At 37.8% G+C, this 19015-nt stretch overlaps 1 protein-coding gene across 1 annotated transcript; it reads left to right on the top strand.

Moving 5' to 3' along the window:
- The first annotated feature begins 16023 nt into the window (after positions 1-16023).
- Positions 16024-17789, top strand: LOC110044948 (orexin receptor type 2-like). Its single transcript, XM_020750526.2, has one exon. The coding sequence runs from the start codon at positions 16616-16618 to the stop codon at positions 17681-17683; it is 1068 nt and encodes a 355-aa protein (XP_020606185.2). The 5' UTR covers positions 16024-16615; the 3' UTR covers positions 17684-17789.
- Positions 17790-19015: the final 1226 nt, after the last annotated feature.

The following is a 19015-nucleotide window of genomic DNA, read 5'->3' as shown; positions in this document are numbered from 1 at the left end:
TTTGTACATCGATATTTAATATAAGTGGTGAGTTTATTGAAGTTTTTTTTCACAATTTATTCAATTATGGTTTGGTCGGAGGAGTTTGGTTTTACTTTTTCATTACTTATCGCGAGATGAAGGTTCGTTTGCATTTTCAATTCCTTGCCTATAAAGCTGGCTGATTAATCGCTCTAGGCAGTGAATGGCAGTAAAACATAAGTGCCCTTTATGAAAGACCCCACTTCCTTTCGTTTAATAATCTTTTGTTTGCGGACAATAGATCAGTCGTTATCATGGTAATTCCTGAATGAAAACTCCTGAAAGCTTGTTGTTAGAAGGGTTCCGTTGAGAGTATTACCATGAAAAAAGCTCGAATGAATCATCTAAATAGCATCGTCTGTGTGAAACAGATTTCGAATTAAAATTGTACCCAGATCTTTAAAAAAAAAAAAGTGTCGCATTTAAGCGTTTTTTTCCCCACAATTTCTAAGAGAGCTATTTAAAATGTACCCCCGCAGAACTAAACATTTCGACAGCGCGCTGTTCAAAAAAGTCGCAAATGTGACATGTTTAAAAGAGTTGTTTTGGATCTTATTATTCTAATGACCTTTCTATCAGTCGGTGCTATCAATCTTGAGAGGCTAGGAATTATTTTCAATTTTAGGCAATCTTATCGAAAATGAGATCTGCAAACGAGCCGGAACTTGAAAGAGTGATATTCCAAACGCGACCCGCAACGAAAAATCTGAAGCTTTAGGCCTGGTAATTAGATCGAAAAAACAATTGCGCGCGCTTTTGTGTTGGAGAAAAAATTGCCAGCCACGAAAATAGAATTCTGAACACACCGAAAGATCTTTTTTCTCGCCGTTTACCTATGCTTGTTTGCTTGTAAAATGAATTGGTTTGTTATCATTGTATATCTTTGCTCCGTTTAACAGTACAGACCATTGATAACGACCTGACTAATTAAGCCTTTACAATTCTGTGTGTGTTTTCTTTTAGAAAAAGTGAAATGTTTCAGGCGGATGCAAAAAATAATTATTCGAACCCAATTTTAATAATAGCTCGCCCTATTCTTTAAAAATTTATTGAAAAGAGAGCGGTATTTCTCAGAGCAAACAAAAATAAATAGTTTCGAGAGGTTTTTGCAAGAAAGGCATTCATCACGGTCGAAAAACTTATTTGCCCTTCAAAGGGCTTTCTTTGTCCACGGAGATTGTTTGCGGCCTGGGCGTAGAACATCATTCTAAAGTTTAATCGCGTCTATTGTAAGACCTTTCCCGTTCTTTGTTTTATGGTTAGATTAAGAAGCGTGAATGTAACATTGGAATATGCATGTCTATATTGAAATTTCCCCTGACTTCGCTGAAGGATGTGAGAGTTTTTTGTTGAAGTTCATCCCTCATTTCCTGTCATTGATGAAGAGCGAAAGGAAATTGAGACTGTTACTCGTGTTGCTGTACGCGCTTCACAAACGTTTCGCTCATCAACCCACTAGATTGCCATTGAAATGAAATACAAAGGAGAGAAACAAGAAGACACGTATGAAATGAGCTGTTCACGGCTTAATTCCCATCTGCGCATCTATGCATGATTGCATAAAACAATTTTGGACTTCCTTCCATGCGTGACCTGTTCTCGCCATAACAACAAGGGACTTGAGGAAAACCATCTCAGTTTTCAATTTATTTGAGTTCTAAGAGTCAGATAAATGAAAATGTATGCAAAATTACGCTTGGTTTGTTTAAGAAGCCTTGGTGAACAACTAAACAAACACAGTCTTTTGGGTTCGTTAGACTTCACCTAGGTGTCGTTCTGTCCGCTCTATTTACTAAGCTTTACCAGTCCATCTCTCGCTAGACTTAAAATGAGCATAGCTGTCATGGCGTACTCGAATTGATACTGACTTTTGATTGATTTTTTCTTTTATCAAATCAATCACTCGCCATACATTTAAATCTGGTGAAGACAAATTAAGATTTTTCTCAGTAATGCATCCTTTTTTTTAATTTTAATTGCTTCGGGCTGAAATAAATCGGGCTACTACCTTAAGTGAAAATGAAATATGGTTTGACAAGACTATAGCGCCGATATTTCTTCATTTCTTAACGGTCCTTCTAGATAACTTGTTTACTATTTGTTACTGATAAACTGATGATCGGAGCACTACTCATATCGTTGAAAAAGATATGTGTACCGATACTGAAACAAATATGAGGCAAATTGACATTCGCTTATAAATATTTCCTTATTAAAGATTCTCTTTGAGTCGTATTTTTAAAACGGAGTTTCTTTCGATCTCTTACGCATGTCTGTATCCTCTGTGGAGATAATAGGTTGTTAAGTCAATCGCGGTCAGTCATGTATTGCAGTTCGTGTTTGACTGACTGATATTTAAGTCAGTGGTCTGCAGTTTGCTCTATGCTGGAGTACAAAACTTTTAAAAATGAAAGCAAGTCTTAATCGGCGAACAACTATACCATCTAAAATTCTAAGACTGGAAGACGCAGCGGCTTTTTATTTGAGATGGGAAACTTAGTGTTGATTTGTCGACAGTCAGAAATTTCCACGTATGTCATTGAACCATCTATTTACATTTATTTTATTTTTAATGATTAACATTACTTTTTTTTTATACTTGTCTTGGTCATAAGATAGTTGAATTTTATTTCGCTTAGTCCTTCAGCAAATTTAGAAATAAAAATACATCTTTTATTTCACCGACAGTGCGAAGCAAATGAAACAACTTTTCATGTAAGAGTTTGGAGTGAGATGGGTATAATTTTCGGTGAGATATGTTTAATTGGTGTCTCCTATTTGCCTGTTTCAAGTCATTTTTTTCTAGCTTTAGCCCGTAGCTGTATCAAATAAAAGCCTACACATTCACACGATTTATATTTAGATAAATGTCATCTGTACACCTTCAAAGCAACATTACTCGATTGAAACCTTCTTTAATCATTATGGGAGAAGAGATTTGAAAAGCAATTTTTCTAAATTGGTTAAATTTGGAATTAAATTTCGAGCTGCTTTTTAATCGTTTCATGGGTAAAGAAGGAGCCAGCTATATTTCACATTTTAAAAAGAAACTTTCGACAGTTGATTTACCCTTCAGTAAATACACTGATAAAGTGCGTTAATCATTTTTTGAAGCGTTTCAAAAGGCCTGTAATTTCATGAGTCTTTACCAATGCATCTCTTCGAATTTTTCTTTTGTGGTATTTTTACGTTGTTTGCTCGAGATATCTACGTAGTTAACTCGGCATAAAAGCTTAATTTCTGAGGAATAACTACGACAAACATATTATACATATTTTACCTCGTTGTCTGGGTATAAAGTTGTTTTACCGCACCGCAAAATCCGCGCGACTTATAGCCATACATAAGAGAAGATTCTAGCTTAATTCCTTCGACGTATAAAGTCTAACATGCCAGATTCCCGGTTTTGTGAATTTGTTCGCTAGCAAGTTATTGACCTTACATCTAGTCTTTTCAAATCAGTAATCACTGACGCAATTGAGAATGAAATCGACGCCACTAATCTCGCGAAGAAATCACATATAACACGAGATAAATACATATGCGTGGTCTTGTTTTAAACTGTAAGCTTGTGAAGCCATGTTTTCGAAACAAATAAGCCAAACTGGACACGAAGGGCATTTAGAACCTTTAAAAAAGTATATACATGGATAACCAGGCCACTTTAGCACTTAACCCAAAGAGGTTTGTTTCGAAACCACTTCCGAGAAAGCTTCAAAACTTAAATCCAAGGTCATCTGCTTAAAAAATGCTTGAATGAGTAATTCACAGACGCAACTGCATAATGAAACGGGGAAAAGTCTGCGATACGGCGCGCGCCTTTTTCGGTTTGACGAGAAAGGCAGAAAAACGAAAATTGACGATGGTGTAATATTCTCTCTGTTACCAAAATTGCAATTTATACACTTAAAAGATAGAACCTTTGATGGCCTTGAAACATGCCCTTGGGCAAGTGTAATATATCTCGATAATTTCGTCAACAGAGCAGATAGACACAACTAAATAAGCTGCAATGTAAATATGGGTGATTATTTTCCTTAAAGGCTGAATAATCACATGAATCTGTAATTGTCTCGATTGAAATTAAAATGTTAGATCTTTTCAATCGGGGATAAAAACAGAATCCAATTTTTTCTGTAGGTGATCTGTTTATTATTATTTTTTCTTTTGCGAAATGAGGAAGAGTGCTTTTTGTTAAATCATGCAAACTTTCATCTTACCCACGTTTCATTTGCATAACGGTGAAATTCTATTCCGTCGGTAAACATTGGTAAACGTTCACACTTTCATCGTAAACGGAACATCGTTTAAGGTAATCCAACACATAAGCTAAGAAAAAAAATAATTCGCCCTGCGACTTTCAACGAATTGCATTAAAATGGTTTCCTCTCGAAGATAATTTTGCCCTTGTAGAAAGAAAAAAAAAAACTTAAAAAAACTTATTTCAAGCAGCGAGATAAAAATATGGATACTCAAACCATTTAAAACTTAAGTTGTTTTACCCTTTGGGATTATGTCTCTGGATTAAGATTGCAAAACATAAATGAATTTAAGAGGTTAGTCTGTGTTCTAGAGCAACAGAACGCCCGCGAAAGCATTTTTGGCTTATTTACGAGTGTTCTTTTAGCATAGCGTCGTCTTTATCGTGCCGACTTCTTTGTTTAGCTCTTGACTTTCATTCGCTAAACAATGCTTCATTGTCTCAGCTGCTAACACCAAACTTTGCGAGTAATTTGTACTATTCAATGGAGCCGAATTTTCATTAGACCTAAAGACTCGCGCTATTGTTTGCCAAGGATGAAATAACATTCGAAAATTTGTTGTTTATGTAAATATCAGCTGGGGGTAAAAGAGCTTGAAAAGATTTCTACACCACTGGGAAAATTGCTTTTATTCTTATGGTGGTGTGAGCGTAAACAAAGGCTTTCTCAGCAAGCGACCCATTTCAACAGAGTTCAGTTTAAAACTTTGGTGGCTTTTCGTGTGCGACTTCAATAGCATTGTTTCGCGCGAACAATACTTGCATCTCTTATTTTTATTTAAAGATTCCTTATAATTGCTGCAAAGTAACCCAGAATGAAAAGGAATAAAAGAAAAAAAACCTATAAAAAGGTTATCGAAGCCTTCCTAAAAGTGTAGGCGGAACTGCCAAAGAAGTGCTTTTTACGTATGTATATTTAAAATTGTAGCATTGTTACAAGGCTTGTTGGGCCTCTAACATTAGCTACACGTACGTATGGTTTACCGGTAAAAAGTGACAAGAAATGGTGTTTGTAATCTGCATTACTGGACGAGGGGACGGTTTCATTGACAACAAAGACATTATTTTGGATTCTGTGTGGGTTTTGATCTTAAGTGATTTGCCTTCGGTGACCTTCCTTTTGTAAACTGCAAACCGCAGATAGAGAAACCTGTGTTTTGGCCGCCTGGCTTTTTAAAAGGTCATCACGTTAAATTGAAATCTCGTAGAGATACCGCTTTGGAAGGCAGCCCTAGGGGTGAAAGCGTTTTGGTTAAAAAAGAGAACTTTTGTTTCTTTTGAAATCGTTAAGCGGACAGATGGTCTGCTAAAAATGAGATTACAAGTTTACAGTACGATAGAAAAAAATGAAACAAAGGTTATTCGAAACAGTGCAAGATTTATTTTATTTCCCTGGGGCAAGAGATAAAAATATCGTGACTGTAGATCGGCTTGCAGTAGAAGAACACTTGTATTGCATCTGAAGGCGAATCGGAGTAGCTAACAACAGCTCTGATTGTTTCTCTAAGAAAATAACAATAAAGCAATTCAGAAAATTCGATATCCTGCCAAGCCATAGCAAAGAAGGCTTCAAGCGGCGTCGAACTAGACATAGCAAACTCTGTTTAGCTATGCCAATGTCTCCTAAAGTAATTTCTCTTCAAAACGAAATAAATACACAATTCTCAGCGGTAAATCGGTGTATTTACAACTCGGCAAACTCGTTTAAGCATCGAATTACTTCCCATTAGCGGAATATTTTGCTCTTTCTGTGCGCTCTAATTTGTAGCTAGAATTTTACGATCTCTCGCAGTGTTTATTTGGCTTTCCACAGAGAAAGTAAATTGCAAACTTCCTTGTCCTAAATCGGTCATCAATCTCGGCTATATCAGTACAAAGTGATCGATTAGTATGGATAACTGCTTTGCCTTTCGCCGCAAATTTCTTGAGCCCCGGGAAAAGCGATTTATGTTCTCGTTCACAACAAGTTTTCTGTAGATTCTCTCGCACGGCGAGGGCTAGTGAAAAAACAAACAAAAAAAAGGATAAGATAATAATAAGTAAATATAAAATTTCGTTAGTGCTCACAATTTTGAGGTTCCAATTTTGAGGATATATTTTTTACAAAGAAAATTCCGTATAAGGGTATAGGTCAGTATAAGAATTAAGATCGTATTTTTGTTGTACTAGCAATCAACCATCAACCATTTTCTCAATGCATATGGTAAAACTAAATTTCAGGGAATCTTTAAAAGATTAAAAGAAAGCTCTATATTCGGGTTTTGAGTAAACACTTCTTTATGTATGCAAATTGGCTACTTATAAAGTGGAAGTGAGGAGTGAAAAAGAATGGAATGAGCAGGTCATTACACAATGGAAATTCAAACACTCTCGTCTGAATAAACTGATATAATTCTCGATTAACTTGTCTGATATTGGTAAAGCAGGCCTTTAGAGTATTCATCTTCTTCCAGCACCTTGGTATGCAGAACAGTGTTTGATCATGTAACCAACACCTCAAGAATGTAAATTGGCATCCATTTCACAGTAATCTTCCTTAAGCATCGACTTTGTGCTTAAGCCAACCATAACTTGGTATATAAGCGCGGGAAAATTCCCGCACTTAGCTTAGCTCCGGGTTGCACTTTTTTGGGTTCCAGCTTCTATTGGCTGACCGCGGTGTTATTGTTGGTTATGGTGACTTTAGATTGATTACTTTTGTTTTGGTTTTGCGAACATCATTGCAGAAAAGCACTCAACATGAGATTTTGATTCATTTCAAATGTTGTCATTAACTTGAAGTTAATCGTCAATTGCCAAGGTTACTCTCATTACACTCGAGTGCTTTTTGGTAATTTTCGAGATCAAACCAGGGCAATATTTTTTGTCAGCGGGGTGTTACAAAGAATCTGCTGTATCTCTCCTGCAGTACAAAATATAAATTGACCTTTCAAGTCCTTATAGAGCAGCAGATACATATACCTCATTTGAAATCGAGCCCAGCACGACCCCAGTTTTATATTTCAGCATTGTACCATCGTGTGCACGCCTTATTTTTCTTAGCAATCTTTCTGACAAAGTTAAAACTGTGGGCTAAACTAGCTCAACAGGGGTAGTATCGTACCCGTAAATACAATTGTCCCAGGCTACACTAAGCTTATTTTCAGTTGCTGTAATTGCAGCATTAAGTTCAAGTGACCTTGGTAAAATGGTTGACTAGGATTCATGTAGAGTTAATTTTTTGCCCAATCACGGTAAATTCAAATAGGGGCAGTAAAACAAAGGGGGATGGGGGATGGGGGATGGGGGATGGGGGAGGGGGAAGGGGGTTGTTATCAGAGACTAGCAGTCAATTACTAGATGAAATATTGCTCGACAAAGATATAGTTCTAGTTTGCAAACACTCAAAAACACAGACGGGTTCTTTCTCTGCTGTATCATGTAACAAGAGGCGATCGAAGATTTGCCTCTGTTCGTATGTGCGCAAAAAGACGTAGAATGTGAAGTCTGAAGAATAGACCAGTGCTCTGTGTTCTGGAAAAAACAACAACAACAACAACAATAAAACAATAACAAAGGAACACACGTTTATTTTAACAACCAACATGCACTGAAGACAAATTTGGTCTTAAACCGGAGTGTCTGCATACAGGCACAAATTTGGCTAAATGGTCAGAAATAATAAAAAAAATTGCTTTATTTAATTTGTCGCTATCGTATTATTTGAGATTGACATCCTGGTCGCGTCTATTTTATATCGGAAAAAAGTCAAGTCACTCTACCATGCGATCTTCGATTTTCGAAGAACAATTAATTTTGTCAAAACATTCCGCATCGTGGCATGGAAGAAAAGAGTGATTCCCTAATGCCGTTATCACAACTACACGTAAAAGCCTGTCTGATCATGAATGCATCTCTTACTGAATTTACTTTTCCAAAATGCGCCTTTTACTTAAAGTAACGAGGCCTTTGAGTTTTTACTCGTTGGATGAGAACTTGACGAGTCGAAAGATTCACAGAATATTCGGTGAATCATGCCTTCTTTATAAAGACGACAGATGAGAAATTGTACTCATCGTGCGCTGAGTACAACCGAGTAAACTGTTTTCTCTGGACCGATCTGGATAGCGAATCAAGTTCGTAGTAAAGCTAGACATCTGGAGGGTTTCTGAGCGCTTTTAGTTAGCCCATTGCATTTTAAGCTCGTGACTTAACTGGTCCATATCACTGGTAAATCTCTAAATGTGCATCAGTTGTTTCATTTATTACCTTACATGCAACAAAATCTCCCAATAGATATAGAGCTGGTGAACTAGTTTTTGTGGTTAGAAAAGGCGAAATGTTTGCAGTTCTTTCCTTTGGGTTACAGACTTGTCTTTACTTTTTTCAGGCTTGGCTAGAGATCCATATATTTCTTCTCTAATTTAGCCATCTGATAGCCTTAGCTAGTTAAAACTGTTCCTTACTCTTTCCACTGATCTTTGGTTTTGTTTTGTTTGTTTTTTGTTACGCATTGAAACTGCAATAGAAAACTCTACATATAGGTGGTGCGTTAAAAGGGACTAAAGTCTGTTTACTTCAACGAGAGAAAACTCTCTGAATTATATTTACATTATCTTGATTGTATACGAGGCATAAATACAAAAAACGTTTTAAAGTGGATCGAGTTTGGTAGCAAGGAATCACATTCAAACTAAGTTTTGTTTTGGTCGTTATTGGAGCAAGCCAGCGAGGCAAATTAGGTTCACGCTTTCAGATCGACAGACAACGCCCCTTAATTTTCATAGACATGTAACATGTAATAAAGTTTATTACTTTCACAATATAGAGATTTTTCCTGCACGAGCATCTGGCGATGGTGTTTTTCTCCGGTAAGCGAAGCTCAGTTCTTACGGCTGAAAATATATCATCAAATGGTGATCGTGCCACTCTTTTTTTCTTTTTTTTAAAAAAAATACATTTATTACCAAAAGATATTCACTTGACATAATACAATTGTATAAAAATAGTGTAGGGCGGCAAGCTTTAGTTTGTTATTCACAGCGTGGGGGTATGTTATTAAATTGGAAATAAATGGGACAGTTTGCACGAAGGGACTTCGCAAGAGGGCGAAACATTTTCCACCTTTGATGTGGTTTTTCTTGATGAATTCACTATCTTATTTAACCATGGCTAAAGCATCCCAGACGAATTCCTAGCCGTGTGAATTGAACAAGAAAGGCCGCTAATAAAAGTAATCAGCTTGTGCTAAACTAAGATTATAAATTGCATTTTGCGAAGTTATTGTATTGCAAGGGAATTTCTAATAGGTGTGAGAAAAACCTTCCCTTGCAAGATAATCCTAAGTCACTATTATTTATTTATTTTTTCTTATCTCGATCTCCGAACACAAAACCGGCAATTAACAAGTGATTTCCAATATCAAAGCATTGAATTGTAATCGTAATATGATTGTCTTTTCGGTCAGATTTTCTAATCAAAAGAAAAATAAAATTGAGCAAAATTGAATTTAGTTGTAGTTTATTACGAGGCCAGTTTAATTTCGAACATTTGGAAAGGGAAGTTAAGATCTGTCGCATACTTCCTGTACAAAGCAACGCTTTTCAATTCTAGGAACTGGATAAAAAGAATTTGGCCGTGGTTTCAAAGACTTCTCTGTGATTATTATATCGAAAAGTAGATTTTTTTCACTGTGAATTCTTGTCGTTTGTGTGCCTGGGAATTCTGTAAACAGAACAATGAGCAATTGAAAAGAACCAAAATATATAACATTTGTTACGCCCCTTCATAATTTTGCGAGTCCAAGAAAACCACACATTTAAACTGAGAAAACACTGACGAACCAGTGTTGTACTTTCTCTCTTAAAATTATGGTCGGCACGCCATATTTTTTTCCATATCAACCCAGACAAAAGTAGGATTACTTCAAACACCTGCTGCTTTACTAGACTACGAATGGTTTTGAGGTGAATAAATCTCTTTTCTTTTCAATAACACGGGGAAAAATAATTCAGTGTCTCTTGTGCGACTTGTTAAGGAAATGTCTTTGCCTTCGATGCTGCATTATTCCTCGAAAAGCAAATCTAATTTTGTGGCATATTAGTTAAGTTTTCTGGAGCTTGCATTGTAAACAGTCAAATCTAAAGATGAACGATATAATTTTGAATTTTACATCTCTTGGGAGTTTGTTGTGCAAGAGTAGAGAAAAATCTGTAGATTTTAATTGATGGTTTGGTGCAGCCACATGGCCGTTGGAATAAGGAATTAGAACTGATGCAAGCATGGTTTCTCACAGAGTGTATGGTAAATGCAGCGGATATTTTTCACACTGTTTATGAACGGTGTATTCGCGTCTTAGCGTATTGCGCGGCCGTGACTGTTTCGGGATTTTTAACTAACCGAAACGAAAATCTCAACACATATATAGGAAGTGCCGGCCTTCTTTGGGTAGCCTCTAGTGAACGTGAAACTGAGTCAGTTTAGTGTCAAACACTGGGAACGTATTGTTTGTTCGGTAGAGGAAAACGGTATGGATTTAGCGTCCTGGAAAATATTTGAAACTGATAGAGTTAAACAGAGACTTTTAAAAAAAAAAAAAAACATTGGAAATACAACTTCAACTTGCACAAAACTTGTTTTTGACTTAAACCTCATTGTACAAAGAAAACAAAACTTCGCTTCTTTCTGTTTTCATTAGCTAGGCCTTTGTATTTATCAGTCTTACTACAATAGGGAAAAAAAACTCGCAGATATATTAAGATCACAGGCCAACCACATAACAACTAAATTATATAGAAAAGCTAACTTGTTCAATTCTCACCCCTCGACGCCTTTTGTTTTGAAATCGAAAGAAAATTGACCTAGTTTTTGAAACGAAGCTTAACTTAAAATTGTCGAAAAATCGAACATATTCAGTGTTGTTTTCCTGGTATGCCAGAAGTATAATAACCTTATTTTATTAAACTGTGTAGGATAAAATCTCGTTCGGAAAAGAATAAAGAGAATTTGATGAAATTTGTTAGATTTTAAGAACAAATAATTGTCCACAATACCAATGTTGAAATTTGCCGACAACACCGAATTTTATTGGAATTTTTTTGTTTATCAAAGAGATCAGTCAATTCTGATATGAAAGAAACAATACTGCTATCTGCTGAAAGTTATGATCGTGTTATAGGTTTTTGGAAATCCATTGAAAGTTTAAGCAACTTGTTTTCTATCCACGACGCGTTTCTGAGAATGCAGCTGATACAATACGGGAGAAAGAAAATTTATTCGCAGTAAACAAGCGTTGTTAGTTTTTGTAGTCTGTTTGCACTGAAGGTTGAATTAACTTTCGCAACGAGCTCAGCTAAAATAGGCCGAATTTTGCCAAAAGGAAAACAATAATTTCATAGCAAATATTTGTTATCAGAAGAAGAACTTTTTTTCTACTTTACATACGTCAGTTTTGAAACACTGGCCAACACTGAACACTGAACTGTGGAAGTTAAACTTATGTCAAAGTGGTTCTTGACTAAGCGGTTCAGTCTGAAATGGCATGGTGCAACATTCAATTTATTTCGCATTGACTGCTTTTAAGCTTCATTTCTCTGCAAGCTGGTGGTGTTGTGAAACTTTTCTTTCTTTCGATACCACGATACCCAGGCAGATAGAGACCGATATTTCCCGATTCGCGCTCCCATAACGGACGGCGTCTTGTTTGCCGGCGAACGAACTCAACAAACACTCATCCTCTATTGAGCTATAATTAAAGCTTTCGATATTTGAAATTATCTCGTCGGATCCCTTTGTACTTGGCACTAATTTACACACATACCCCTTCTACTAATAGAGCGGTGTTCCGGACACCTTGTTTCCTTATCAGTCCGATCGCGGCCCTGATCTGCATTATAAAATCAATCGGCTAAGCTTACGGAAAGGAAAAATTAAAACTTGCCTCATAACAGTTAAATAACCGCCCACGGCTATTGTACTTTTTCACCTTGTGTGTTGCTATGCCGGCTACTCAGCTGAAATCTAATAAAGGTTATCAACGTGAGCTTTTCTCTTCTTCATTTCACCTTGTTTGCCTACCTAGTTTGCAGTTAATGACTGAAAAAAAAAAAATAAAACCTCCGCGAACATCACACGTGTGACTTTACACAAGCTTTTCCCAGCGAAATAGGTCACACAAACCTTATGATCTTCTCTCCGGCCAATAAACTCAACACAGTGTGCTAATCAAGCTTTGCGTTTTTATTTATTGTTTTCAACAACCGGCCCACCTAGGCATTGTGCGATCGTCTTTAGGCGTGGTCCAAAACCCGTTTTCAGCTCAATAGCGCCGGCTTCTACTTTTCTCCAAACAATTTGAAAGTTGTGACGAAACAAGAATAGCAATAAAGACCAGTTTTTGATAACTGACTGTAGCTTTGCTAAATCAATTTCGCCTACAACGTGGCGAAAATTTGACAAAGGGGTAAAATCCAAACAAGGTCTCGCTTTTCAAAGTGTGGATAATTTTATTCACCGGGTAAACCACTGTTTAATTGTGTTCGAAAAACAACTGAAATATCCATTGAATAGTTTGTTTTTTTTTATCCAGGGGGCAGGGCTGTCTATCCTTTGAAGAACCTTGGTGAGATATTTTTGATTAGAATGTTAGTTCTGAAAATATAGAGGTACATCAGAACATTTTATCGTAGTTACTGAATAAATCTCTGTATTCTCCTTGTCTTTCTGTTTGTGGTTGGGTTGAAATTGAAACTAAGAGAACTTAGTTGTCAATCACAACCTGCCAGTTAAAAAAACCGTTCAGTATTAATTGAAAAATTTTCCCAATGAATTTCGATTAAACAGTTACTCAGTCCCAACAATATTAAAGCAAAGTCTTTTTTTTTTCATGAGTTCGCCTGGCATAACAGACATCGACTAGCTTTCAGCGATAGATAGCACACGTGCATGGGATTACCTCTTTTGTCTTTCTTCAATTTTCATCAAAAGCGTTGAAATCGCTAATCTGACGTTGATCCGATTTGAGCACCCGCGTCAAATAATTGTACGAGTCGTCTTGTTTGCCGATTGATAACAATTCTCGTGGATTATTGCCTGACTCGCCGGCTTGCAAATCCTCTAACACTTTTTATTCGGATCGCATTGCATGCGTTCGTTACGTTATAAATAGACCTAAGGAAACATAGGCTCGATTTCCACCACTCCCTCGAGTCCGGTCTTCCTTCCTCCCCCAGAAGAAACTTCGGGGAAGGAGCGCGGCCTTCTTTCCCAACAGCGGCTGGTAAACGAGCCTAAAGGGAACACCGCTCTGTGCTAGTTATGTCTAGCAGTGGACGTTATTTCGCCACAAAGGACATAGAGCCTTATTGTTGTGATCAGGTGAAAGCTTTACAGTTTGCTGTCTGTTTTATTTCGAGTATGTGTCTACTTGTTAAGTCAGTGACTCTCGCTTTGTCGCGATTTTCTACTGAAAAACAACGCAAACTTGCGGGTTTTTTCTTTCCTCTTTTTCGCGGTTTTCGCCACCTTGGGCGCGCATCCGCATCTCGCTCCGTCTATTCCCGCCTCTGACAGACCGTGCGGTTTATTTCCTCTCGGCTTCCCACCCTGTCCTATTGTTCCCCCCAACCCCCCTCCACAAAAAAAGGACAGGAAAATAAAATAAAAAAACAGATTAAGCTCTGGAATGAAACATTACAGAATGAAATGGGGCAGAGAGTCTGATCTCAAGCTATCCTGCACTGAAGAAATAAGTACTACAAAACGTTTTAGTCTGAACTCGTGCATTTCTACAACAGAGCGGTCACTTTGATTAAACCGACTTCGACCTGAAAAAAAGCGGTAATATATATTCTTTGGTTATGAGCCATTGATGTCACGCCCGGCCAGCCGTGAATAACGCCTGAAGACCGTCTTTGGGTCAAACGACGATCTTCACATGAGTCGAACCAAACGCATAATCAAAGGTCTAAAGGCGTCATTTTGACTTTACCTTGGAAAACAACTGAACAAGAACGCTTTTGTTATTTATTTGGTGTGGCAGATCGATTCGACTGAATTAAGTTCGACGTTTGACTCAAACAGGCGTTCTTTTATTTATTTGAGTCGACCCAAACTATCATTGGGTTCGGCTTATGTGAAGTATGGCGTTTGACCCGGGCCTTAAGCTTCCTATCAACCAATTAACGACCTGCAGGCCTAAACACAGTTGTCGCTGACCAAAAAAAGAACTATGATAATGTCCCCGAATGACAGTAGGGGACAACTGAAAGTTCTACTATTCCAGACACCCTCCGGATAAACTTAAACAGGCAGCTACAAACCACCCTCCAACCCGTGGCAATGGTCAACATCCACAACTTTGCTAAGGGATCGGAAAAAAAACGGTTTCCAGGACGCAAAAAACTGGATTTGGGACTTAAAAAAATAGTTTTGGACTCGGGAAAATGAAACGGTTTTTAAAATCGGGAAAAAAATGGATTTGGCCTGAGAAAATGTCAGTTTTCGGATAGAAAAAACTGGGTGGGTGATCGAAATACCGGTCAGTTTGAGATCTGAAAAACTCTGAAAAAAACTTGTACACTAATAAACCAGAGCAACAGACCATGTCCAGGGTATTCTCGTTATTGGACTGGAACTAGCTTGCAACCGAGGCTGATGCGGGGAGTCCTCTCGACAATATTCCCGCGCACGAGCGTCCATTACAAGCTAGTTCCATTCCAATACCGAGAACACGAATATGGTTTATTCCAGGGGTGGTGGTGAAGGTATAGAAATACACTTCAATAAGAACACTTCAGTTTACGAAAGCACAGACTGCAATAAAACGTTTGACGAGTTATTTATAAGCCATTATTGCATGCAGTTAAGCGTAATATAGAGAGTTATCAACACCTCCCATCGCTTGTCCGAAGCCGAGTCTGACAACATAACAGTATCAGACCTTTTTTCCACGTTCTTTCCTTGTACTATAAAAATTCGTGGTCCTTTCAAAGTCTTTTAGTACATCCTTATAGAACTCTATGCGTGAGTTGAAAATAGTAATTAAAACAAAACAAAGTAAAAAAAAAAAAAAAGGCCAAATACTTTTACCCTCCGGACGGAATCGGAAGAAGAAACGTCCAGCCGAAACTAAACCACAACTCATTTTATTAAAAACTGCTCGACTGCCGCTGTGTCTTTTTTCACTTCCTTTTGTAAACAGTCTTGTTTAACGGATCCTATGGTGATATGAGTTTTAATAAACCCGAGTCAATAAAACTAATATTTCTGTCTCTGCGGTGGTTATTTCGAAGGCTTCGAGGCTCGGGGGTGCTTTGTTTGGCTATGTATGAACTGTCTCTTGTTTTTTATTAAATTTGAAATTTAATTTGATTTGTTTCAGGTCTCTTTTCTTTTTTCTCTCCTCGAGTTCATTCAAGCGTAAAGACACTGCCTTAGTGGATTTAAGTCGGTAAGACCTGTTAATACAAGACCGTGATGTTTCTTGATGCTAATGACACACAAGGCATTCTTTGTAAACTTATCTGGACAAAGAGCTCCTTGCATTTCCAAACCTCGAGCTTGAAACCAGAACTTAAATTAAACTTAACGCGTTTCGAGAGTTTTTACAAGTTTATTAAGTTTTGTTGTCACTAAAGAAAAATGCGGGCAGTTCATTGGTCACCAACATTGTCCCCTGTGTGACACTAGTGATTACTTTACACAATAAATGTTAGGCGCTTGTAATGAGCTTTCCTTTGTTATCCAAATCGTACGGTTTTAAGGCATAAGGTGATTAGCTTTTGCCAGCGGACGTTTTGAAACTTTCATCGATAAAACGTCGCCGTTTTGCTGTTTAATACGCCATTTCCGGAGCCTTTTTTACCAAAGTTGACAAACTTTAAAGAACCATAAAGTATGGTTTCGTTGTGAGAGGCTCGTTGTTTAAGATACGTTTTTCCTTCCTCGCTACTGTAAACGGTGTAATCGAAATAGATTGGTTGGACAAACAAACAAACGAACGCTTTCAAGTTTGAACTGCCAGACCGACTTGGGAAAGAAGTTCAAAGAATTGAAGCGATCTCAAGCGGCGCATGTTTCCATGTTTCCGGCAGATTCCAAACCATTTGCGTCATCGAGGAGACGAAGAAATCTTGAGGTGCCCGTGAGTGGAATGTGCGTGCTCTTGGAAAAACAAAGCTTCCATTAACAACTGTCATATATTAAGAGAAATAACACACGCTGACACCGCTCTTGACGGAAACGAACTTTAAAACGAAGTGAACATTTCACTGAAGGCTCGAAAGTACACTGAAGACAGTCTCAAGAATTTCATTGCCTCATCTGGTTCATTTTGGTCAAGCTGCTAAAGCCACGATGGTTTCCACAAACTCAGGGACATTCCTTGAAAATATCGACACAACTCTGGTCAACTTTTATGTCGCTTTCTTACTAACAATCGTGTTCTTTTCTTTGCTAGCTAACATCATAGTTCTCACGGCATTATACGCTCAGAGGGCAAACCTCCGAAACAGTATGGACATGTTTATTGCAAATATGGCTGTGTCAGACATTATTTCATCGTTTACGGCCACATTTACTCTTAACAATGCTAAACTACGGTGGAGTAGTGGAAGTGGAACTTGTAAAATGTGCTATTATCTGGTTTTTGTATCATATGCAGTGACTGTGCTTACACTGTGCCTAGCAAGTGTGGATCGTTTTTACGGAATCTGTCTGCCAACGAAACACAGGCAAGTTTTCCTTCTCAAGAAACAAAGGATTTCCATCTGTTTGATATGGATCTTATCATGCCTGTTGTTTGCACCTTATATTTACGCCTACGAAGTTGAAGAATTCAAATTTTCCAGCGGGAAAACAAATCAAATATGTACGCAAACATGGAACACTGACAGTGAGCAAATATACTATTCATTAGTCATGTTATTACTGTTGTTTCTGGCGCCCATTGCTTTGTTCATCTTCGTTTTTGTCAAAGTGTTTCACAAATTACAAGAGCCGAGGAGCACGGCTTCAGGAGGGAACGCTATTCTTCATAAAAAACGCAAGCAAATGACGTTTATGCTTTTATTAATGATCACTTCGCAGTACATTTGTTGGGGTCCCGCCGTTATAGGGAACATCTTACACATCTTCGGTAATACTCCTCGCAGCTACTTTAACGTTTGGCTGCTTTTCGAGCTTCTTCATTTTCTGCGTTCAATAGTTTTTCCTTTGATTTACCTCGCAATGTATCACAACTTCCGCACAAGTTTGAAAGCGTTGTTTTCTTTTTGTTGTTCAGCGGCGTCTGACACCAGCAACACTACTACTACTGGTGCAATGAACAATCTCTCACAGCCATCTTCTGTCCCAGTATCCTACGCGGCCTCTGATCGTTCAGCTTCGTACGTTCCAGAAGATGACATGTACACAACTATTTAGACAAACAAGTTTAACTTGGCGACTTGTAAATATCATTTATTGCATGTTTTGTTTGTACTTGCTTAGCCGCTTATTTATTTTTTCAATAAAACTGATTTTAATGCTAGTTTGTTTCGATATGATTGTCTCTTTCTGGCCTAAGATTTATATAGTTATTCTTGGTTTTCACTTGACGTCATCGCCGCCATATTGGATGATATTAACAAACGATTTGTAACAAACTTCTTTTGTTTGGGTCATCGAACACGCATGGCCGCCAGACCTTTGTTATTTGAGGGTACTGTTTCTTTAGGGTAATCTGAATAAGGATATCAGTGATCCTACATCACTCAGATCGCAGTGTTTCAAAGAACCAATGAGTCTTTATCCAGAGTGGATTCATCGGTTCCTTTGATGCACCATGATCTGAGAGATCTTTGATCACTGATGCTGATCCAGATCACCCCCAAAGGAACTCATTCTGAATTTCTTGGGTTTCAGGTTGCAAACCATCAGTAAATCTGAGCGGCAATAAGTAAAAGAGGAGAGTGACAAAACAGCTTCTTTACACAAAAATCAGATCTTTACACAAAAATGAAACTGACGGTCGGAAGTTTTCTTGGTACTTGAAGTTAGAAATATTGACCCAATTGACAAAATGTCACCAGAATTTTATAGTTTCCAATTATGGATCTAGCTAATCTTTTTATTTTTTTATAGTTCTTTACAATTTATCGTATTATTTCTGTAATCAATAGTTCTCTTCTTTGCAAATACCTTGTAGATAGTCTTTTGGCTGTACTTTTTTTTTTTTAAATTTTTAGACAACATCAGCATTGCTATAAGTAAATGCGTTACCTTACCATACCTAGCGAGCTACTGTTGATACCAGTAAATAAATGAAGTAAAACCACACCACTGATCGTTAAAATAAGTTGTTATATCATCCTCGAGATGATTTCAAAGCGTAAGTTCTTACTGTAAAGCTAGCCCTGTGCTGCACCAGATTAGAGAAAAGTTAGACCCCAGATTTGAGAGATTTCAGTGCTCTCTTTCCCAGACGACCTCTTTTGAGTCGAATTGTCCCCAGCATTTCCGGAAGAAGCAATTCGACCCGAAATTAACGGTCTGGGGAAAAGATAGACTATTCACAGCCTCTCTATTTTTCAACGCACGCGAGCGAAAAAGCGAGCGAAGCAAGCGCAAAACAAGCGGGGGATTGGAGGGCAGGAGAGCGAAGCGAGCCACCCCCTATCCTGTCAAGTCTTCCGTTTTGCGCTGGCGTCCAGTTTTCTCACGATTGTATCCGCGGGTTCAACGATCGAGTACAAATACGACAAGATAAAGGGCTGT

The sequence above is a fragment of the Orbicella faveolata genome, unplaced genomic scaffold (assembly GCF_042242905.1).
Source record: "Orbicella faveolata isolate gen_17 unplaced genomic scaffold, um_ofav_v1 contig_25, whole genome shotgun sequence".
Lineage (NCBI taxonomy): Eukaryota > Metazoa > Cnidaria > Anthozoa > Scleractinia > Merulinidae > Orbicella > Orbicella faveolata.
This window is presented reverse-complemented; position numbering and strand designations above follow the sequence as displayed.

Coding starts and splice junctions, on each gene's coding strand:
- LOC110044948 (XM_020750526.2), top strand. CDS start 16,616: ATGGTTTCCACAAACTCAGGGACATTCCTTGAAAATATCGACACAACT.